Genomic DNA, 24,506 nt, shown 5'->3' on the forward strand with positions numbered 1-24,506 from the left:
AGATTATTAAAGCTTAATAATAATAAAAGCCCTGGCTGGTGTAGCTCAGTGGATTGAGCACAGGCCTGCGAACCAGAGGATTGTGGTTTGATTCCCAGTCAGGGCACATTCCTGGGTTGTAGGTCAGTTCCCTGCAGGCCAACTCCCAGCAGGGGATGCACAAAAGGCAACCATACATTGATGTTTCTCTCCCTCTCTCCTTCCCCTCTAAAGATAAATAAATAATTTAAAAAATATAATAATAATACAGTTATCTGAAGTATGATGTCTGTCCAAAAGCTATTCAGCCCTGTGATATTAAAAATAGAGACATATATTCAAGGAGATACAAGATATAAGAAACATTGTGGGGAAGAAAATGGCAGCGGAGTAGGATGGAGCGAATCCAGTTCTGGTACACCTGGGAGAAAATCCTGGCAGATCTACTGAGGAACAGCACAATCAATTCCCCAACCAACAATTCCCCAGCATTTATGAAAATAAGAGACCAGAGATAGTGATGGACCAGACAGCTACAGGTTGGTGGGGTCTCAGGGACCTGAGTAACTACGGAGGCGACTGGGCAGGCGACAGCCCTTGGCCAGCGCGTAAAGACCTCAAGAGCTGCTGCCACCGCAGTGTTCGGGGCCCAGAGGCTTCCATCTGCACCCAGCGACAAGGATGTCTGCCACAGAGTACTCATCAGGAGACCAGCACCTGTGAGTAAAGACAAAAGTGGCAGCGGCAAGGCCGGCTGCCCTGGGCCAGCCTCTAATACCTCGGAGCCACTGCTGCCACTGCGTTAGGGGTGTAGAGGATTCTGTCTGCGGCCAGTGCCAAGGAGGACTCATCGGGAGCCCAGCACCCAGTGGAGCCTTGGGCTGGCTGCAGAGTCCTTGGAAGAGAGCTGGCTTCATCCCTCCCCACCTAGGCAGGGCTGGGTACCAGATACCTGTCTGCCAAGGTTTGCAGGGAGGGTGGCAAGGACAGGGGGCCATGTTCAGTTGTGATCTCTGTGGTCGCCATCCCACCAGCCTACCAGCCCAGGAAATTTGAGAGGAGCATTGTCCTAACCAGGCAGGTTGGGGATTGGGCTGCGCTGAGAGGCAGGCTTTCTGGAGAACTTTTTATTGGGAAGTGGACTGAGGTGTTCTCATGTGAAGGCAGTTTGACTTGCTTTTCACCCAGCCACAGGACTGGGAAGGACCAGTACCAGATCCCATGGGACCCAGGCAGCCAGTCGGGTGGGTGGGTGCCCTCACCCCAGTCTGGTAGCCTGGCTGGCACGCGAGAGTGTGACTCGGCCTACAACCCAGCCCACAGAGAAGTCCTGCCGAAATCAGAAAAACCGGATTGGACAGTTTGAAACCAACAAGAGAGGGTGTGGGTGTTTTTTTTAACTTTTTTTAAAACTTTTTTTCAGTAATCGTATATATTTTTTTAATTTTATTGTTCCTACATCTTTCAGTACTTTGATCCTCTTCTTTCTTTTTCCTGTTTTAGTCCATCTTCCTTTCATTCCAAACTTACTGCTTCTTCCTCACTTCTCCTGACCTTTTGTGTGTGTTTGTTAGTTTGTTTGTTTGTTGCTTTCTATGCCACTGTAAACACTTCACAACACATCTCTCAGGTCTTAGCCCACTTTACACATTCCTGAATTCTATTACTGTAGTGATTAACTCTACTTGCTCACACACTACACCTATTTACTATTCTTTACTCTCAAAATCTGACCACCCACAACCTCACTGCTTTCTAGATACAACTCACTAGCCTTCCCTCCCCAAGAAGAGACTTATCTTTGGTCTATCCTTTCTTAAATGTGGCAAAATGTGTTGAAGGTTACAGTTAACACTATATAGAGCCTAATATCTTCTATCTCTTCTCTACCGGCTGTCATTGTAAATATCATAAAGTACTCTCCTGCTGTCATAAACCATTTTGCCTTCCCCTCCAGCTGATCACATACACACACAAAGAAAGGAGTAAGTGCAAGCAGAGAACATCAAGATACCTGCAGGAGACTGCACCACTGAATTTTACAGGTATTCTACCACAGAAGTTCACACTATAAACCCAGGGAGTCAGAACAGATCAATTTAAGAAGCTGAGGCTAATGAGAAGAGTCTCATAAACAATGGGAAGACAAAGAAACAATGCCCAAATGAAAGAAAAGGTGGAAGTCCCAGAAATAATGTTAGATGAAAGAGAGGCAAGTCAGCTATCAGATATTGAATTCAAAGCACTAGTTATCAGGAAATTCAAAGAGCTCACAATGAGCCACCAGAAACTAGAGGGGAGCTACCAGGAACTAGAGGGGAGCTCCAATGAGCTCTCCCTTTTCAAAAAAGGGAGACTATAAAGGGAGACTATAAAGGGAGACTATATCAACATGAAAAAGGAAATAGAAACTATCAGCAAAGGCCAAGAGGAAATGAAGAATACAATTTCGGAACTGAAGAACACAGTAGAAGGAATGAAAAGAAGGATGGATGAGGCAGAAGATCGGATTAGCGAGTTGGAGGATACAGTAGAAAGAATCTCCCAGAAAGAGCAAGAAAGGGAAAAGAGGCTCAAAAAGAATGAAGAGGAATTAAGACAAATGCAAGACAATATGAAACGTAACAATATCCGAATAATAGGAATACTAGAAGGAGAAGGAGAAGAACAAGGGATAGAAAACCTATTTGAAAGAGTAATGACAGAAAATTTTCCTAATTTAATGAGAGAAAAAGTTACACGAATCCAGGAATCACAGAGAGTCCCATTCAAGAGGAACCCAAAGAGGCCCAATTCAAGACATATGATCATTAAAATGGCAAAATTCCAAGACAAAGAGAGAATCTTAAAGGCAGCAAGGGCAAAAAAGGAAGTAACATACAAGGGAGCCCGAATAACGTTAGCTACTGACTTCTCAATGGAAACATTCCAATCAAGAAGAGAATGCCAAGAAATATTTCAAGTAATGAGAACCAGAGGCCTACAACCAAGGCTACTTATCGATGCAAGGGTCTAAATCAAGATAGAAGGCCAAATAAAGAGATTCCAAGACAAAAGTAATCTAAAAGAAAATACCTCCACCAATCCAGCTCTACAAGAAGTACTAAAAGGACTGCTTTAAGGAAAGGAAGGAAAAGAGAAAGACAGAGAGGAATTCTGGTATAAAAATGGCATTGATTAGTACATATCAATAATAACCTTAAATGTAAATGGATTAAATACTCAAATCAAAAGACATAGAATAGCTGAATGGATAAGAAAGTATTACCGACACATATGCTGCCTACAAGAGACCCACCTCAGGTCAAAAAACCTTCACAGACTAAAAGTGAAAGGATGGAAACAAATTTCCCAAGCAAAGAGTCAAGAAAAAAAAAGCAAGGGTTCCAATTCTAATATCAGACAAAATAGATTTCAAAAAAGGGCCATAAAGAGAGACCCAGAAGGTCACTTCATAATGTTCAAGGGAAGAATCCATTAACAAGACATTAACATCGTAAATATATATGAAACCAACACAGGAGCACCCAAATATATAAGAAAAATCCTGGAAGACTTCAAGAAAGATATTGACAGCAACACAATTATAGTAGGTGACTTTAACACCCCACTGTCAAAAATGGACAGATCTTCCAAAAAAATGTCAGCAAAGATATAGCTGCACTAAACAACACACTAGATGAAATGGACTTGACTGATATATATAGAGCCCTTTATCCCAAAGAAGCTAAATACACATTCTTTTCAAATACACATGGAACATATTCAAAGATAGACCACATGATAGGACACAAAACAAGCCTCAACAAATTGAAGAAATTTGAAATCATGCCAAGCATTTTCTCTGACCACAAGAGACTGAAATTAGAAACTAATGCCAAAGAAAAAAACCCCAAACACCCAAAATCATGGAGACTTAATGGTATGCTATTAAGCAATGAATGGGTCAAGATTGAAATTAGGGAAGAAATCAAAAACTTCTGGAAACAAATGAAAATGAACTCACAACAACCCAAAACTTATGGGACACAGCGAAGGCAGTCCTGAGAGGGAAGTTCATAGCAATACAGGCTTACCTAAAGAAGATAGAAACATTTCAAACAAACAACCTAACCCGATGCCTGCAAGAACTCGAAGAACAATAACAAAGACAGCCCAGAGCAAGTAGAAGGAAGGAAATAACCAAGATCAGAGCAGAATTTAATGGCATAGAGACTAAAAGCACAATTCTTTTTTTAATATTTTATTTATTTATCTTTAGAGGGGAACGGAAAGAGAGAGGAAGGAAACATCAATGTATAGATGCTTCTTGTGCATCTCCTGCACGGAACTGGCCCCTGCCAGGAACTGGCCTGCAACCCAAGCATGTGCACTGACTAGGAATCGAACCGCGATCATCTGGTTCGCAGTCCCGCGCTCAATCCACTGAGCTACACCAGCCAGGGTTCTATAAGCACAATTATAAGGATCAATCAATCCAAGAGTTGGTTTTTTGAAAAGATAAATAACGTAGACATGCCTTTAAGTAGGCTCAGTAAGAAGAGAGAGGACCCAAATAAACACAATCAGAAATGAAAGAGGAGAGATTACAACTGATACCACAGAAATAGAAGGGATTGTAAGGAATTACTATGAAGAACTGTAAGCCAAGAAATTTGAAAACCTACGTGAAATGGACAAATTTCTAGAAAAATATAATCTTCCAAAACTCAATGAAGAAGAAATAGAAAGTCTGAACAAACCAATAACAGCAGGTGGAATTGAAGCAGTAATCAAAAAACTCCCATCACACAAAAGCCGAGGGCCAGATGGTATCACAGGAGAATTCTACAAAGCACTTAATGAAGATCTAACCCCTATTCTTCACAGACTATTCCAAAATATCAAAAATGATGGGAAACTACCAAACTCATTTTATGAAGCCAGCATCATCCTAATTTCAAAACCAGATATAGACACAGCAAAGAAAGAAAACTTCAGGCCAATATCGTTGGTGAACATAGATGCTAAAATCCTCAACAAAATATTGGCAACTCGCATCCAACAATACATCAAAAAGATCATACACCATAACGAAGTGAGATTCATCCCAGGGATGCAAGGATGGTTCAATATTGGCAAATCAGTAAATGTAATACACCACATAAACAAAAGCAAAGACAAAAACCGCATGGTCATATCAATAGATGTGGAAAAAGCTTTTGACAAGGTACAACACCCATTTATGATAAAGGAACTCAGCAAAGTGGGAATAGAGGGAGCATTCCCCAATATAATAAAGGCCATACATGAAAGACCTACAGCCAACATCATACTCAATGAGCAAAAAATAAATCTTTTCCTCTAAGATCAGGAAAAAGACAAGATTGTCCACTTTCGCCACTTCTATTCAATATAGTAATGGAAGTTTTAGCCTCAGTGATCAGGCAAGAAAAGGAAATAAAAGGCATTCAAATTGGAAAGGAGGAAACAAAACTGTCATTGTTTGTAGATGACATGATAGTGTACATGGAACATCCTATAGCCTCTACCAAAAAAACTGCTGGAACTAATAAATGAATTTGGCAAACAGAGGTTTACAAAGTCAATATCCAGAAATCAAAGGCATTTTTGTATACTAACAATGAGTCAGCAGGAGCATAAATCAAGAAAAAAATCCCATTCGATATAGCAAAAACAAAAATAAAATACCTTGGAATAAACCAAACCAAGGAGGTAAAAGACCTGTATGAAGAAAACTACACAACACTGAAGAAAGAGATCAAAGAAGATACAAAGAAATGGAAACATATACCATGTTCATGGATTGGAAGAATTAACATCATCAAATTGTCCATACTACCCAAAGCAATTTACAGATTCAATGCAATACCTATTAAAGTACCAATGGCATATTTCACAGACATAGAACAAACACTTCAAAAATTTATATGGAACCATAAAAGACCCTGAATAGAATCTGCAATTTTGAGAAAGAAGAACAAAGTAGGAGGGATCACAATACCTGATATCAAACTGTATTACAAGGCCACTGTAATCAAAATAGCCTGGTACCAGCATAAAAACAGGCACATAGACCAATGGAACAGAACCTAGAGCCCAGAAATACACTCAACTCTCTACAGTCAATTAATATTCTACAAAGGGGGCAGTAACATAAAATAGGGTAAAGATAGCCTCTTCAACTAATGGTTTTGGGGGAACTGAACAGCTACGTGCAAAAAATGAAACTCAAGCATCAACTTACATCATACACCAAAATAAATTCAAGGTGGATAAAAGACTTAAATATAAGCCATGACACCATTAAAGTCCTAGAGGAGAACATTGGCAGGAAAATATCAGATATTTCACTCAGCAACATTTTTACTGATATGTCCCCTAGAGCAAGGAATATAAAGGAAAGAATAAGCAAATGGGATCTCATCAAAATAAAAAGCTTCTGCACAGCTAAAGAAAGCAGCATTAAAATATAAAGGCAATCAACTGGATGGGAAAACATATTTGCCAATGATACCTCAGACAAAGGTTTAATCTGCAAAATATACAAAGAACTCACATGACTTCACTCTAAGAAGACAACTAACCCAAAGCAATTTACAGATTCAATGCAATACCTATTAAAGTACCAATGGCATATTTCACAGACATAGAACAAACACTTCAAAAATTTATATGGAACCATAAAAGACCCTGAATAGAATCTGCAATAAAAAATGGGGAAAGGGCTTGAACAGACACTTCTCCAAGGAGGACATACAGAGGATCCAGAGACACATGAAAAGATGCTCAACATTGCTTGCTATCAGAGAGATGAAAATTAAAACCACAATGAGATACCACTTTACACCAGTCAGAATGGCTATCATAAACAAAGCAATAAGCAACAAATGTTGGAGAGGGTGTGGGGAAAAGGGGACTCTGATCTACTCTTAGTGGGATTGCAGAGTGATACAAGCACTATGGAAAACAGTATGGAATTTTCTCAGAAAACTAAAATTGGACTTGCCTTTGGACCCAGCAATTCCACTGCTAGGATTGTATCCTAAGAACCCTAAAACACCAATTCCAAAGAACATATGCACCCCAATGTTCATAGCAGCACAATTTACAATAGCCAAGTGTTGGAAGCAACCTATGTGCCTGTCAGTAAATGAATGGATCAAAAAACTATGGTACATATACACAATGGAATTTTATGCTGCATAAAGAAAGAAGGAGCTCCTACCTTTTGTAACAACATGGATGGAATTGGAAAGCATTATGCTGAGTTAAATAAGTCAGGCGTTGAAGGACAAATACCATATGACCTCACCTTTAACAGGAAGCTAAAGAACAAAACAAACAATCAAGCAAAATATAACCAAAGACACTGAAATAGAGAACAGGCTGACAGTGACCAGAGGGAAGAGGGGAGGGAATTTTAGAGGAAATAAGGGAGGGATTTAGAGAAATATATATAAAGGATACATGGACAACAACTGAGAAGGGTGGAAATGGGAGGAAGGGGGGAGCACGGGGTGTGTGATGGGATGGGAGTAATGGACAGAAAACTGTACTTGAAAAATAATGAAATAAATTTTTTTTAAAAAGAAACATTGTGCATAAGACAATGATGGCTCAGTCCCCTTCAAAGTAGGCATGTTGGAACCTTGCACGCTTCTCCCAGTCATCATCAGCTGCCCCATTGCATTTTCCTGAATCTCATTGATGGTCTGAAAACTTTTTCTTTTCAAAGGTAACTTTAATTTTGGAAAAATCTATAATATTTATGGCACCAAATATGGGCTTTAGCAGGGCTGAATTACCTGGGTGATTTGATGTTTCACCAGAAAACTCTACATGAGATGTAATGCATGAATGGGTGCACTATCGCGATAAAGCTGACAATCACCAGTTGACCATAGTGGTGGCATTCTGAATCATCTGAATAGTTTCCACAGAGGAATGTTTAAGCTTGATGCAAGTTTCGATGCAAATTTGTTGCTGTACTCACTCAGTCATTTTGAATGTGTCAGCTGCACAGTGTAAGTGTTCACTCAGTGGTGCCTAGTGCTCCCACTGACTAGTTTAGTGTAGTCATCACTGTTCATACACATTCACTCCAGTCCATTCTCCTTGTCTGCCAGGTAACACCAATGTCACATGAATTGTTCTTGTATATTAACAATTGTTAGACTTTTTCTGGACAGACCTCATATACAGGAAGATAATTCCTGATTATAATTACAAAACTAAGTTAAAAGCTAATATTATTCCCCTGTTACCATTTTCACAAAACTTCCAGCAATTTCACCCACAGCAATGTAGAACCCTACTTAAAACTATCTCTAGTTACTCCTGTAAATATATTACAATAGTAAGTACAGTAAAATTTAGCAAGGATGAAAATTCTGATACAAAGCAATTGGTTGTCTTCCTCCTCTAGCCCTGATTCACAAGTGCAAATGGTATGTTTTCTTATCTTCCAGAGAAGAGGAGGTACATGGAAGAGAGTGGAGGTGAAGGTTCAGTTGGCACACTTTTCGGCAGAAATGTGAAGAGTAAGAAGTCTGTGGACCTAGTGTTCTGTCCGATTATCTCAAGCTTGCCAAAAGATTCAGAATTATTCCCAGTGGTATTTCAGACATTGAGGTCAAACAGGAGATACCGAACTGCCGAAAGCAACTAAAGCAAAACCATGGCCATATGCATTAATTGATTAATTTATTGAGTACTTAAGTTGTATCTTATATGCTTTTTGGAAAATGGTATGAAATAATAATTACATTTACTTAATAAAACTAGCAATAATCCTATATGGGTAGTCTAAAATTACAATTATACAAAAGTCAAATCACATTATCAGAGACTGTAAATAACTTGTGCAATCAGACAAAGCAAGCCGAGATTACCAGGAGGCCATGGACATTTTGAATAAATATCTCTTTAACATAGGTTTCCACAATTCTGTGAATGTTTATTATTTGTGCCTTCAATTACTATCATTTTCTTAAACTTTTTTTCTTGAGAAATAAAATGATGTAAAGATGTATTTGTTAAAAGTCTACATCTTTTCTTCTTGTTAAAAAGGGTGATATTAAATTTATTGAAGCAAGTGATTCAGTGATTTTTATATTGCTGTTAAGATTATATATATTATTCTGTTGCTATTGTCTAACCTGTTTGAAAAGAGGATAGAATTTCAGGACAGATGGTATAAATCTACAGAAATAATTGTCAACTAAAATCCATGATAATAATAACAGCTAGCATAGTTTTAAAAATCCTTCAATGCCAACTCTGAAGTATTCTGTTAGTATTACCCTCTTTTCCTGAGTAAAAACTAAATGCGGTCAATGTTCAGAAACTATGCCAAAATCAGGTTGCTGCTTTTGGGCAAAACACAAATTTGAATACAAGTCTTCTGGGTCAAAATTTAGTGTTCTTTTTATATCAGTGTGCCTGGGAATTTTATTTCCTACATTTGTGAATATATCAAAATTTGTCTTCTGTCTAGTTGATCAATGAATAAAATACAATTTAGAAGATGGTCACAGTTCCAAGCAGTCCCTGATCTCATTTCTGTCCTGTACTCATAGTTTTTGCTCAAGTGGAATTGTTTCCCTACACCTTAACAAGGTCTTCCAATTATTTTCACTAATGTAGCATTGCTTCAAGTGGATTTAATTGTTTATCAAGCACTTCTTCTATTCTGTTTGCACATGACTATCTCCCTCCAATATTTACCAAAGGCTCTGAAATCAGGCAATCTCACCAACTGCCCACAGTCAGGCAGGGGCCATTCTTCAAAGTCTTCCTATTGTATCTGTCACCTGACATTTGTGTTAAATGAATTATCAAGTGTTGAATATGACAATGATAATCAATTAAAACTGTTGATGAATAGTGTTGATAGTGTAGGAATTTAGTGTTTATTAAGATTTGTTTCCTCTGATCTCATCCTGATAAAAGTTTCTCTGAATTACTTGGGCTCTATTCTCACCTTCTGGACACACTTGCGTGCATCACATTACAAAGGGGACTAGTATGAAAGAACTTTAAAGAAGATTTATGATTTATTAATGAATTATGTAAAATTATTCTAATTCAGTTTAAGGTATGTTTGTTTCTATTTCAGAGTAGATTTCTTTCTGGTTGGACATAACTGTTTTTTTATTTCTTAACAGTCCCCTTACTGCACACATTAGATGTTAAAGCATAATTTTAGTGTGAAACATGGATATTGAATTACATCAAATGCATTTTATATATAGCATTATCTAGTTTTTCTCTTTGGAATACTTATATTATAAAATTATAACAATAGCTTTTTTGATATTGAGCATTCTTTACACTTGTAACATGAAGCCAATTCAACTATGATGTATAAATCTGGTAATATGCTGTGGCATTACTTCATCTACTAATATTTTATTTTGAATGTTTGCCTATATAGTCATAATTAAAATCGGTATTTCTTATTTATGTTATTTTTGTTTAATTGAGATACTATGGTTATATGCAAGTATGCATAGCAAACTTACAACCTACTTTCCATTGTATATTCTCAGAGATAATTAAATTGCTTAGAAATGACTTTTTCTTTAAAGGAACTTTGAATGATATCACTTGAGCTATGGGTTTTAATTTTTACTTTTGCTTTTTTTTTTGCTTCCAAAATGCTTTTGAAGAATACTTTTCACAACTTTAATTAATACCATCATTTTTAAAAAGTCTATCTTCTTAAATAAAGTGCATATTTTTAAGAAAACTAACCAATAACATCTAGATTATCAAATTCACCTCATTACATAAAGTATTATATCATAAGTTACAATTTCCTTAGTTTTTTCTGTACCATTTATTGTATTATCTTACTCATTTCTACTATTGTTTTTTGTTTATTATGTTTATTAGATAAAGTTAGTTGTTTAATCACTTAAATGAAAACACTCAGGAACCAACACACATTTATTAGTCCCAGTGATCATACCATGCCATTAAAACTCCTGCAAAGTGACTGTATGATTCTACCTTCCCCATTATCTCTGCTTCCATCTTTAACCCTTCACATGATCAATAGTTCCAGCATTTGAGTCCACTTGTCCTTCCATGTATGCACACACATATCAAGCTCACATTTCAAAAAGACATCATTACCTTGTCCCCTCCTGTTTGGAAAGTTTGGGCAATCTGGTTTTTTTCTGCAGAAATATTTTAGGATATTGCTTTATATACTTATCATGAGCTGACAGGATATTCAAAGCACTCCAGCTTTTGAGAGAAAGAGAGAGAGATTAAATTGTAAGTATCATCAGATAATAGCTTCCAAAGGAACTTTTTTCAATCCAGTACATACAATTTAATTCTATACTATTTAGTGTAAGAAGCAAATAACAAAAATATAAAAACTTTTATGCTTTAAAAATACCCACACTATGAAATTGTCTGTAGTTTGCTTCAGAGAGAAATATTTTTAACAATGTCAAATTCATGACAGTCATAAAAAAATAATTTTAAGTTAATCAAAGACTTAATATTAGACCTGAAATCATAAAAATCAGAGAAAAACAGCAAAAATTTGCACATGGCTGGTAGCATTATTTTATCAGATATATCTCCCCAGGCAAGGGAAGCAAAAGAAAAAAATAAATAAATGGGACTTCACAAACTAAAAGCTTTTTGCCCAGCAAAGGAAATCATCAACAAAATGAAAACACAACCCACAAAATGAAAGAACGTATTCACCAATATGTCTAATAAGGGTTTAATATCCAAAATTTATAAATAACTTACAAAAGTCAATACCAATTAAAAAATCCAATTCAAAAGTGGGCAAATGACCTGATTAGACACGTATCCAAAGAGGACATGTAAATGGTCAATGGACATATGAACTTTTTTATACTTTCATCAATTAAAGGCTTGCACAAAACATGACAGACTATTAAAATTATTCTAAAACTATTCACATATATTTTAAATACACATTACTAGAAAGCATATTTATCTGAACCTTTTCAATGATTTTGACAATCTCATGCATTATAATTTTAGAGCTGGAATAAAGAATTATTTGACCAAGAAGTTAGCATTTCTCAAATCCAGCAGATCACTGGAAATATCTGTGATATTTTTGTAAGTGCCAGCTTCTGATGTGTTTCCTGTTGAAGGCTGGAGTCTGGATGCAGTCCTCTGCTTTAACTACTCATGAAGTAGTGCCTATTTCCTGCTAGGTTTTATTCACTGCAAATATTAAAAATGTCAATAACAAGATTCACCATCAGTAAGGTAATGATATTTGATTTTGGAATATTTTCCTCATTCGATGTTTAGTTGACAATCATGTCAAAGAGATTGTCAATTATTAAAAGGCTAAACATTAATCTTGCCAGTTTATTTCAATAATTATCAAATACCATCTTACTTAAAATTTAACAGTGACAAACAGGCAATATTTGCCTCATAGCAGTGAATGCAAAAATCTTTAAGAGAAGACTTTTCTTATATCATTGTCAATATAAATAATAATAACATATATTTAGACAGCTGGTTTCACTTAAGAAAAAGCAAAACTATGATATGGGAGAGTATTTTCAGAAGTCATTATTAGATATGAATTATTTTGTAGGAATTAACTCCTCAGGTTTCTCATCAAGGCATCATTGAATCTTGTGTAATGTTTTTAAAATTTATTTAATTATTTTTCAAGTACACTTTTCTGTCTATTACTCCCATTCCATCCCACCCCCCATGCTCCCCCCCTCCCATTTAAAATGACTTTCTTTCTCATGTCCAAAGTTCCTAAAACACCTTATTAGTTCTTTACAAATAGTATATATTTTAAGAATTTACAAATAAATTTTCTTAATTTGACTCATCTGGTTCAAATAATGCAATGTTAATGTAACTTAATATGACATTAGGGACCCAAGATGGTGGAGGAATAAGTAGAAGGAGTAACCATTTCTGAAGACCAATCTGGAATTACAACTAAATTGTAGGGAAATTATCGTGAATAACCAACTGAACACTAACTGGAGAGAAGCCTTACCACCATGTAGACAGAAGATACCACTTAAGTACATGACTGATGGGGTACAGCAGATGCAAGAGGGCTGGCTGAGCACTCATGTGTGGCAGCTGAAGTGCCAGAAGGATATTTCAGAAGCCAGGGGCTACCCCTGGGAAGTGTTGGGTCAAAACCCCAAGGTGGGCTCCCCATAGTACAGCACCAAAGCTGGGAAGGAACCCAGAAAACATCCAAATGTGAAAATCAGCTGGATTTCTGTTGACCAAGTAAAAGTGGCTGGAGGGCGATAGTCTCTTAAAGGACCAAAGTGCAAAGTTGTATTTGCAGCCACTTCACCCTGGATGTTGGAAGAGAAAGGCTGGAGACTCTTAAAGAGAGTCTGGGGTTGGTGACTCTGGGGAGAGAACTGAGGGAACAGCCACCAGGATCCATGTGCTGATTTCTTCGCCATAACGTATAAGCCATCCTTCTCAAGCAGAGCACTCCTCCATGAATGGCATCAGCCTTAGAGGAAGCAATAGCCTGGCCCAGAATATTTCTTGGCCATACTCTCTGGTACCTAAGCTTGAGGGCTGATTACAGATTGATTAGATTAACAACTCATCAGTTTAAAGCCTGGTTAGTTTAATATCTAAGCAGAAAATATGAAGAAGCAGCCAAAAGGGGAAGATGAAGAAACAGACCCCAAATGAAAGAACAAGAGAATTTTCCAGAAGACCTACATGAAATAAAGGTAAGCAATTTATCAGACAGTTTAGAATAATGATTATAAGGATACTAAACAGCATCAAAAAAGACATAGCAACCATAAACAAGGATCAATCAGAAATAAAGATTGCAATATCTGAGATAAATAATCTACACTGGAAGAAATAAATAGTACATTAGATGAAGCAGAGGATCAAGTCAGTGATTTTAAAGAAAACACCTTGCCAGAGTAGCAAACAGAAAAAATAATTTTAAAAAATGAGGAGAGCTTAAGAAACATCTTGGACAGCATGAACATCTTGGACAACATCTTGTCCAACATGTCCAACATCTTGGACAACATCTTGGCATCATGAGAACACCAGAAGGGAGAGACAGCAAGAAGGGGATTGAAAACCTGTTGGAATAAATAATGACAGAAAATTTCTCTAATCCAGTGAAGAAAAAGTATACAAGTCCAGAAAGATTAGAGAGTCTGAAGCAAGTTGGACCCAAAGAGGCCTATACAAAGACACATCATAATGAAAATGACAAGCCTCAAAGACAAGGAGAGAATCCTAAAAGCCTAAAGAGAAAAGCAAGGGTTTAGCTACAAGGGACCACCAATTACACTGTCATCTGATTACTTATCAGAAATATTTCAGGCTAAAAGGGGGTGGCATGAAATGTTCAAGGTGGTATAAAGCATGGACCTACAACCAAGACTACTTTACACAACAAGGCCATCATTTAAAATTGAAGGATAAATAAGGAGCTTCCCAGGTAAGAAAACACTAAAGGAGATTAACTACAAACTAGTACTTCAACAATGTTAAAAGGCTTGCTTTAAGAAGAGGAAAGAAGAGAAAGGGGAAAAAAAAGAGGAAAACAGTCTAACAATAAAATGTAACTACATACGTATCTATCAATAATTACCTTAAATGTAAGTGGCTTAAATGCTCCAACCAAAAGACAGAGGGTAGCTGAATAGATAACAAAACAAGACCCACCCTGGCTGGTGAGATTCAATGGATCAAATGCTGGCCTGTGAACCAAAGGGTCTCTGGTTTGATTCCCAGTCAGGGCATAGGCCTGGGTTATGCACCAGGTCCCCAGTAAGGGGTGCTCAAGAGGCAACCACACATGGATATTTCCCTCCCTTCTCCTCTCTAAAAATAAGTAAATAAAATCTTAAAGAAAAAAAAAGAATACAAGACCCATATAGTAGTCAAGGAACATGATGTATTAAAGACACAGGAACAAAGCCAGGGAGTAGGATTGAGGTAGGGAGGTGGGAATGGGTGGGTGGGCTGGAGTGGTGAGGGGAAAATGGAGACAATTGTACTTGAACAACAGTAAAGAAAAGAAAAGAGCTCTGGCTGCTGTGGCTCAGTGGATTGAGCATTGGCCTGCAAACCAAAGGGTTGCTGGTTTCATTCCCAGTCACAGCACATGCCTGGGTTGCAGGGCAGGTCCCCAGTAGAGGGTGCTCAAAAGAAAACCACACATTGATGTTTTTCTCCCTCTCCTTCTCCTCTCTTCCCCTCCCTAAAAATAAAATAAATAAAATATTTAAAAGAAAACAAGACCCACATATATGCTGCTTCCAAGAGACCCATCTCAGATTGAAAGATACACACAGACTAAAAGTAAAGGAGTGGAAAAATATATTCGCTGTAAATGGAAAATAAATGGAAAAGCTAGGGTAGCAGTACTTATATCTGAAAAACTAGACTTTAAAAGCAAGGCTACAGTAACAAAGAAGGACACTACATAATAATAAAGGGAACAATCCAACAAGAGGACATAACCCACTCTGGCTGGTGTAGCTCAGTGTATTGAGTGCGGGCCTGCGAACCACACAATCGCAGTTTGATTCCCAGTTAGGGCACATGCCTGGGTTGCAGGCCAGTTCCCAGCAGGAGACTCACGAGAGGTAATCATACATTGATATTTCTCTCCTTCTCTCCTTCTCTCCTTCCCTTCCCCTCTAACGATAAATAAAATAAAATAAAATAAAATATTTTTTTAAAAAAAGAGGATATAACCCTAGGAAACATTTATGCATCCAATATGGGAGCAACTAAATATGTAAGGCAAATCTTGATGGACATAAAAGGAGAGATTGTTAGAAATACAGTCATAGTTGGGGGTTTTAACACCCCATTGACTTGAATGGATAGCTCTTCCAGGCAGAAAAGTAACAAGGAGACAGCAGCCTTAAATGACACACTAGATCAAATGGACTTAATTGATATCTTTGGAGCATGTCATCACAAAGCAGCAGAATATAAATACATTTCAAGTACACATGGAATGTTTTCTAAGATAGACCACCTTATAGGATGCAAAACAAGTCTCAATAAATTTAAGAAAAGTGAAATCATATCAAGTATTTCTCTGACCACAGTTCTATGAAACTAGAAATTAATTGCAAGAACAATGAAAAACACACAAGGTACAGGGAAACTAAATATGTTATTAAACAATCAATGGGTCAAAAAGAGATCAATGAAGAAGTCAAACAATACCTTGAAATTAGTGAAAATAAGGGCACAAAAATCCAAAATCTGTGGGACACTGGGAAAGCAATTATAAGAGGGAAATTCATAGCATTACAGCCCTATCTCAAAACAGCATCAATAAAAGCTCAAATAAACAATTTAACTTTACACTTAAAGTAACTTGAAAAGAAACAACAAACAAAGCCCAAAGTTAGTAGAAGGAAATAAAGATCAGAGCAGAAAAAATGAAGTAACATCTTAAAAAAGAGCAATATTAAAGATCAATGAATCCAAGGGCTGGTTATTTGGAAAGATAAATGAGATTAACAAAACTTTAATTACACTCATCAAGAAAAAAAGAAGAAACAAAAAAAAATAAAATCAGAAAATACAAAGCATTGTAAGAAAATAAGAACAATTATGTGTCAACAAATAGATAACTTGAATGAAATAGAAAAATACCTAGACGTATAATCTTCCACAACTAAATAAGAAAGAATCAGAGAATCTGAATAGAAAAACTACACCTAATGAAATTGAAGCAGTAATAATAATAATAATAACAAAAACACCTCCCAACAAACAAATGCCCTGAACCAGATGGCTTTGTGGGTTAATTTTACCAAGCATTCCAAGAAGAACTAACACCTCTCCTCCCCAAACTATTTCATAAAATTCAAGAGGAGTGAAGACTCTCAAACTCATTTTATTAGCCAACATTATCTTAATGCCAAAACCAGATAAGGACATTACCAAGAAAAAATTGTAGTCCAATATATGTGATGAATATAGATGCTATCATAATCGTCACAAAATATTACCAAACCAAATACAGGAATGCATTTACAGGAATGCATTAGATAGATCATAAAGCATGATCAAGTAGGACTCATTCTGGGAATGCAAGAATAGTACAACATTTGCAAATCAATAAATGCAATTCACCACATTGAAAAAATGAAGGATAAAATCCAGATGATTATGTAAATAGATACAGAAAAAGCTTTTGATAAAATCCAGCACTAATTTATGATAAAAACTCTCAGCAAAGTGGAAATAGAGGGAATATATCCAAACACAATAAAGGCCACATATTACAAACCCACTGCCAGCATCATACTTAATGGGCAAAAACTACAAGTGTTCCCCTTAAGATTGGTAACAAGACAGGGAGGTCCACTTATACCTCTCTTATTCAACATAGTACTGAAAGTTCTAGCCACAAGAATTAGACAAGAAGAACAAATAAAACAAATCCAAATTGGAAAAAAAGAAGTAAAACTGCATTTGTAGGTGGCATGATACTGTACATAGAGAACCTCAAAGATTCCACCAAGGAACTACTAAAATTAATAAATATATTCAGCAAAGTTGCAGGATACAAAATTAATATTCAGAAATCAGTTGCATTTTATATGCCAATAACAAACTAACAGAAAGGAAAATTAGGAAAACAGTCTTATTCACAACTGCTTCAAGAAAGAATAAAATACATAGGAATAAACATAACCAAGGATGTTAAAGTTCTGTACTCAGAAAATTATAAGACACTGAAGAAATAAATTGAGGGAGATACAAATACTGTATTTTTGGACTATAAGACACACCTCCCTCAAATTTGGGAGGAATAGTGATTGTTAATTGTTGCTCTTGAGTTCTGTTTACATTACCATTAGTGAAATATTATGTTATTTATGTTATTAAATATATTACCCCACGTTTGGCTTCAACATTTTTTCTATTGTCCTCCTCTAAAACCTAGGTGCATCTTATGATCTGAAAATAAACATATACCTGGTTTATGGATAGGAGGAATTAACATCATTAAAATATCCATATTACCCAAAACAATCTATAGATTCAACACAATCCCCATCAAGATTCCAATGACTTATTTCACAGAACTAGAAGAAATATCTCAAAAGCTTATATGGAACCACAAAAGGCCCTACATAACAACAGCAATCCTGAGAAAGAGCAAAGTTGGAGGAATCATGGTACCTAATATCAAACTATACTACAACTCCATAATAATCAAAACAACATGGCACTAGCATAAAAATAGACACATCTATCAATGGAACAGAACTGAGAGCATAGAAATAAACTCATACCTTTGTAGTCAATTAATATTTGACAGAGAAAGCAAACATGTATAATGGGCTAAAGATAGTTTATTTAATAAATGGTATGAAAATATGGATAGATGTGTGCAGAAATATGAAACTAGATCACTTTCTTACACCACACACAAGAATAAACTCAAAATGGATCAAAGACTTAAATGTTAGATCAGAAACCATAAAAATCCTAGAAGAAAAATTAAGAGGCAAAATCTCAGACATTGTTCATAGAAATTTTGTATCAGATATATCTCCCCAGGCAAGGGAAACAAAAGAAAAAAATAAACAACTGAGACATCAAACTAAAAAGCTTTTGCACAGCAAAGAACATCATCCACAAAAGGAAAAGGTGACCCACAGAATGAGAGAACATATTTGCTAATCCATCTGATAAGAGGTTAATATCCAAAATTTATAAAGTACATACAAAACTCAACACCTAATAAGCACTTCAATTAAAAAAATGGGCAGGGTCTCCCAAATACAGCACTTAACAAGTTTGGAGATGTAAGAAGAGGGCCCAAAGCCCTGGCTGGTGTAGCTCAGTGGATTGAGCGCAGGCCTGCGAACCACACGGATCGAGGTTCGATTCCCAGTCAGGGCACATACCTGGGTTGCAAGCCAGTTCCCTGCAGGCCAACTCCCAGCAGGGGACGGACGCATGAAAGGCAACCATACATTGATGTTTCTCTCCCTCTCCTTCCCCTCTAAAGATAAATAAATAAATAAAATCTTAAAAAAAAAAAGAAGAGGGCCCAAACATCCCCACACACACCTTGCCTAACAGGCACACAGTATAGTGAAAGTTGGGAAACTTTGCCATGTTTGCCTCCTTAATCCCATTCTCTTTAAATGTGACTTCTTCCGGGACACAGACTCTGTCAAGATACAGTAAAAGTTTTTCAGCCTGTATTCTAATTAGCCTATCCTTCAGCCCCAAATCTCATGTTTGTTTCATGAAGATGTAACATATGTATTTACAGTGAGCAACTGTAATAAAATTAAATAAATAAATAAACAAATAAATGGCAAATAGACACTTATCCAAGGAGGATGGGTGGCCAATAGACATATGGAAAGATGCTCAATATCACTAGTCATCAGGGAAATGAAAATAAAAGCCACACTGAAACACCACCTCATACATGTCAGAATGGCTATCATCAATAAATCAACAAATAAACGTGGAGAAAGGGGAGCTCTTCTACACTCCATGCAGCCACTGCAGAAAGCAGTATGGAGATACCTCAAGAAATTTAAAATTGACCTGCACTTTGACCCCAAAACTCCACTTCTGGGAATATATCTGAAAGAACCTGAAACACTAATTCTAAAGAATGTAAGCACTCCTATGGTCATTGCAGTGTTATTTACAATTGCCAAGATATGGAAGCAGCCCAAATGTCCATTTATAGATGAGTGGATAAAACAACTATGGGAAATTTATACAATGGAATTCTATTTGGTCATAAAAAAAGTAGAAAATGTTACCCTTTACAGCGGTATGAATGGACCTGGAGAACATTGTGCTAAGTGAAATAAGCCAGTCAGAGAAAGACAGACACAATATGATTTCACTCATACGTGGAATCTAATGAACAAACTGAACTATAAAGGAAAATTGAGACAGACTCATAGATGGAGAGCAGATGACAGCTAGTGAGTAGTGGGTGAGGGATTGAGCAAAAAGGAAAAATGATTTGTGGACACAGACAACAGTGGGGTTGGTGATTGTTGAGGAGGAAGGCAATATAAGGGGGCTAAATGGCAGTGTAAAAATTATGATAAAATTGCATTTAAAATATGACTTTAGATATTTTCATTTTTACTCTTCTATTACAAAGATACATTGACCAAGAATCTACTTTAAAAAAAAAAAATCCAACCTCTGATATCACTAGAAGCTTTTCCAAGATCTTTATTTCCTTTTTTTTTTCTATTTGGAACTGATTTTCTACAGTTATTTATTTTACACATTTACCTGTTATATATTGGATACTTGTTCCGTGCCAAACATTGTACTAAGATCTTTACATTGTCTTTGTCTCATTTTATATTTATACAACCTTACAGCATTGGTGTATTTCACTGCCCATTCAATCCATGAAGAAACTGAAAATTGCCCTGCTCTGATTGGCTCAGTTGTTTGGAGCATCATCTTGTACACCAAAGATTGTGGTTTCCATTTCTATTTAGGTCACATACCTAGGTTGTTGGTTCAATCCCTGGTTGGGGTGCATATGGAAAGTAACCAATTGCTGTTTTTCTCTCAGATTGGAGTTCCCTTCCCTTCCCTTCCCTTCCCTTCCCCCCACCTCTCTCTCTCTCTTTCTCATCGATGAAAACATATCCTCAGGTGAAGATTTAAGAAATTTTAAAAATTGGAGGAGTGGAAGATGGCGGTGGAGTAGGACAGAGAGGATTCCGCTTCCCCCAACACATGAGAGAAAAACCTGGCTGATCTGCAGAGGAACACAGCAAATACCCAACAGTGCCTCAGCATACAAGAAAATAGGAGACCAGAAATTGTAGCGGACACTGAAAGACCAGATGGTGAGGAGATGGCTGCAGGAAAATAAGGTCCAAGGGACCAGCATGGAGGCAGCAGCCTCGCACCTGACACCAGGGGCCCAGCCCCCAGTCTGCCTCAGACTCTTTGGGAGATGAGGGCCAACAGCAGGGTCCTAGGGAGAGAGCTGGATCATCAACTCCCTCCCTCCCCAGAAGGCATGGTTTGAGCAACACTGGGAGAGACCTGTTTTCTTGAAGTTGCAGAGTGGGCACAAGGAGGCAAACACCGGGGCAGCAGCATGATTGCCCTTGAAGTCTGTGGTTGCTGGCTTGGGAAAATTGAGAGTCTCAGTGTGTGGCTCTGACCCCAACTGTCACGGGTCTGGCTGGAAAATTGGGCTGAGCTGAGCAGCAGGATTGAGTGGAAGAAATTTCTTGAAATGTAAACTGCTTGGGGGATCCTCCTGCCACAGCTGCTAGGCCTACCACCCATCCAACCTGGCAGCAATCCCAAGGTTAGGATGAAGGCCTTGCATTGTCCTGTAGCACTAAGAAAGGTTCAAGCCCAAGCCTATGGGACCAGAAAAGCCCGGCAAGGTGTGTGCGCCCCTCTCCCTCCTCTCCCCTCACACCAGCCCACTGCGGTGACTTCCAGGAAAGAGTGCTCTGAAGAGGGCCTGGATTCCCTGGATGGGGTGCTAGGGAGAGGCACCAAACTGGATCTTGGGAGAATGTTTGCAACACTAACTGAGTACACCTAGGAGGGAGAACAGCCACAACAATTGCCCCTCAGCCTGCTGCAGCCAGTGATACCAGAAAAAAAAATGGTTTGACCAGCTGCAAACCAACAAGAGGTGGGGTTTTTTTGTTTGTTTGTTTGTTTTTAAGTAATCTTTACGTTTTTAACTTTATTATTGTTTTATCTTTCAATACCTTTTTCCTCTCTTTCCTTCTTTCTTGTGTTACTCCTTTTTCCTTTCTTTCCAAACTTATTGCTTTTCTCTCCCTTCTCCTGCCTTATTTTTTTTTATTTTACCGACGAGTGAGACAAAAAACTTGGAACTGTGAAAAGACTAGAGATGGACCCAAACAAGGGGAATCCAACAGTAGAGACAGAGAGACAAATTTCACTTTGCTATAGCAGAGAAACTACTAGTTACTACATATTTGTATTATTTTCTTCATTATTCTTGCATCTTTTGTTTTAATAGTATCTTTGTACTCCTCCTCTTTCTGTGTAGTCTTCTTTGTCTTGGCTAGTTATATTGTATCATTTGACAGGCTCCCTCTATCCTCTCATTCATAGTAGTGTATTGCTAATTTACTGTCCCTCACTTCACCTATGCTCCCTTAGCACACTATTGAAGGTCTGATACTCCCTATTCTTGGTATCTCATAGATTCTGTCATATGATTGTTGCTCTAATATCATTGTAAATAATAGCTGTTCCATACTATTGTAAATACTACAAAACACCCCTCCCAGATCTTAGTCCACTTTATTGTTTCCTGAGCCATATTACTGTATTGGTTAACTTTATTCTCTCACACACTACACCTATTTACTATCTTTTACTCTCAACTTACTTCAGAATCTGATGTCCCACATCCTCACTGTTTTCCAGGTGCAACTCACAAACCTCCCCCCTGCCAAACAAGAGTCTTATATTCTTTCTATCCTTTCTAAAAAGTGGATAGTTGGGTGGAAGATTACAGTTATCACTACACATAACCAAAGGATTTGCTATCTCTTCTCTACCGATTGTTACTGTAAATATCATAGAATACTCTCCTGCTGTCATTAACCATTTTGTGTTCCCCTCCAATTGATCAAAAAAAGAGTAGGTGAAAGCGGTAAACACCAGGATATCCACTGGAAGAGAGAACCCAACAACAAAGAAAACACTAAGAGATAACAACAGAAGAAGGTGAAGGAGGGGGTGGAAACCACACAAACCTCAATCCAAGACTTATCTGGAAATATAACTAAACAGTGGACAAACTACCCAGTGCAAAAATAATGAACAAGAGCAAAAGAGAATCCTCAAAACCTTGTACACGTGGATGAACAAGCATCAAAAAAAAAAAAAAACAGCTCTCACCAGCACAACAAACAAAAAGAAGTGGTGGACAGAGTGATCATCACTTAAGAAGCTGATGGGAAGTACCCACAAAAGAAAGACCAAAAAACAACCAAAACCCAAAGACATATTCAAAGCCAATGATCTGGGGAGATCAAGGAGACCACAACACTGAATCTCACAGGTGTTATACCACAGAAGTTTACAACATTAATACAGGAAGCCAGAACAAATCAATTTAAGAAGCTGAAGCTATCAAGAAATGCCTCACAAACAATGGAAAGACAAAGACACAATTCCCAAATGAAAGAAAATAAGGAAGCCTCAGAAAGAACACTAGATGAAATAGAGGCAAGTCAGCTATAAGATATTGAATTAAAAGCACTGGTGATCAAGAAGTTCTAAGAGCTCACAATGAGCTACAAGAAACTACAGGGGAACTACAATGAATTCACTGCAAACTATATCAACATGAAAAAAAATAGAAAATATCAGCAATGGTGAAGGAGAAATAAAGAAAAAAATTTCTCAACTAAAGAACACAGTAGAAGGAATCAAAAGCAGTACTGATGAAGCAGAAGATCAGATAAGCGAGTTGGAGGACAAAGTAGGAAAAAAACTACCAGAAAAAGCAAGAAAGAAAAACAGGCTCAGAAAGAATGAAGAGGGATTAAGAGAAATGCAAGACAATATGAAATGTAATAATATCCAAATAATAGAGATACCAGAAGAAGAAGAAGAGCACAGGATAGAAAAATCTATTTTAAAATGTAATGACGGAAAAATTTCCTAATTTGATGAGAGAAAAACTCACACAAATCCAGGAAACATATAAAGTCCCAATCAAGAAGAACCCAAAGAGGTCCACTTCCAAACACATCATCCTCAAAATGGCAAAATTCCAAGACAAAGAGAGAATCTTAAAGGCAGCAAGAGAGAAAAAGGAAGTAATATACAAGGGATCTCCAATAAGGTTAGCTACTGACTTCTCAGTGGAGAAGCTTCAAGCAAGAAGAGAATGGCAAGAAATATTTCAAGTAACAGGAACCAGAGGCCTGCAACTAGGAATACTTTATCCAGAAAGGCTCTCAATCAAGATACAAGACCTAATAAAGAGCTTCCATGACAAAAGAAGTCTAAAACAATACACCTCCACCAAACCTGCTCTGAAGATAAGCTAAAAAAACTGCTTTAAGGAAAGAAAGGAAAAGAGAGAGAGAGAGTAACACAGATACAAAAATGGCAATGAGTAAGTACCTATCAATAGTTACCTTAAACGTAAATGGATTAAATGTTCCAATCAAAAGACATAGAATAGCTCAATGGATAAGAAAGCATGACCCACACACATGCTCCCTACAAGAGACCCACTTCAGGACAAAAGACATACACAGACTAAAACTGAAGGGCTGGAAACAACATTTCCAAGCAAATGAACAGGGAAAAATAGCTGGGGTAGGAATACTCACATCACACAAAATAGACTTCAAAAAAGGGCCATAAAGAGAGACCCAGAAGATCACTTCATTATATGCAAGGAAAGAATACACCAGGAACACATAAACATTGTAAATATATATGCACCCAATATAGGAGCACCCAAATAT

At 37.2% G+C, this 24,506-nt stretch overlaps 1 protein-coding gene across 1 annotated transcript in view; it reads right to left on the bottom strand.

The window, feature by feature from the left end:
• Positions 1 to 24,506, bottom strand: part of CNBD1 (cyclic nucleotide binding domain containing 1) — a 327,528-nt gene that overhangs the window by 268,581 nt on the left and 34,441 nt on the right. The window contains exon 3 of the mRNA XM_037050237.1: positions 11,122 to 11,229. Coding sequence (XP_036906132.1) covers positions 11,122 to 11,229 — 108 coding nt within the window. The remainder of the gene's footprint in view (positions 1 to 11,121; positions 11,230 to 24,506) is intronic.

This window comes from Sturnira hondurensis, unplaced genomic scaffold (assembly GCF_014824575.4).
Source record: "Sturnira hondurensis isolate 20B ecotype Veracruz unplaced genomic scaffold, ASM1482457v3 Scaffold0006571, whole genome shotgun sequence".
NCBI lineage: Eukaryota > Metazoa > Chordata > Mammalia > Chiroptera > Phyllostomidae > Sturnira > Sturnira hondurensis.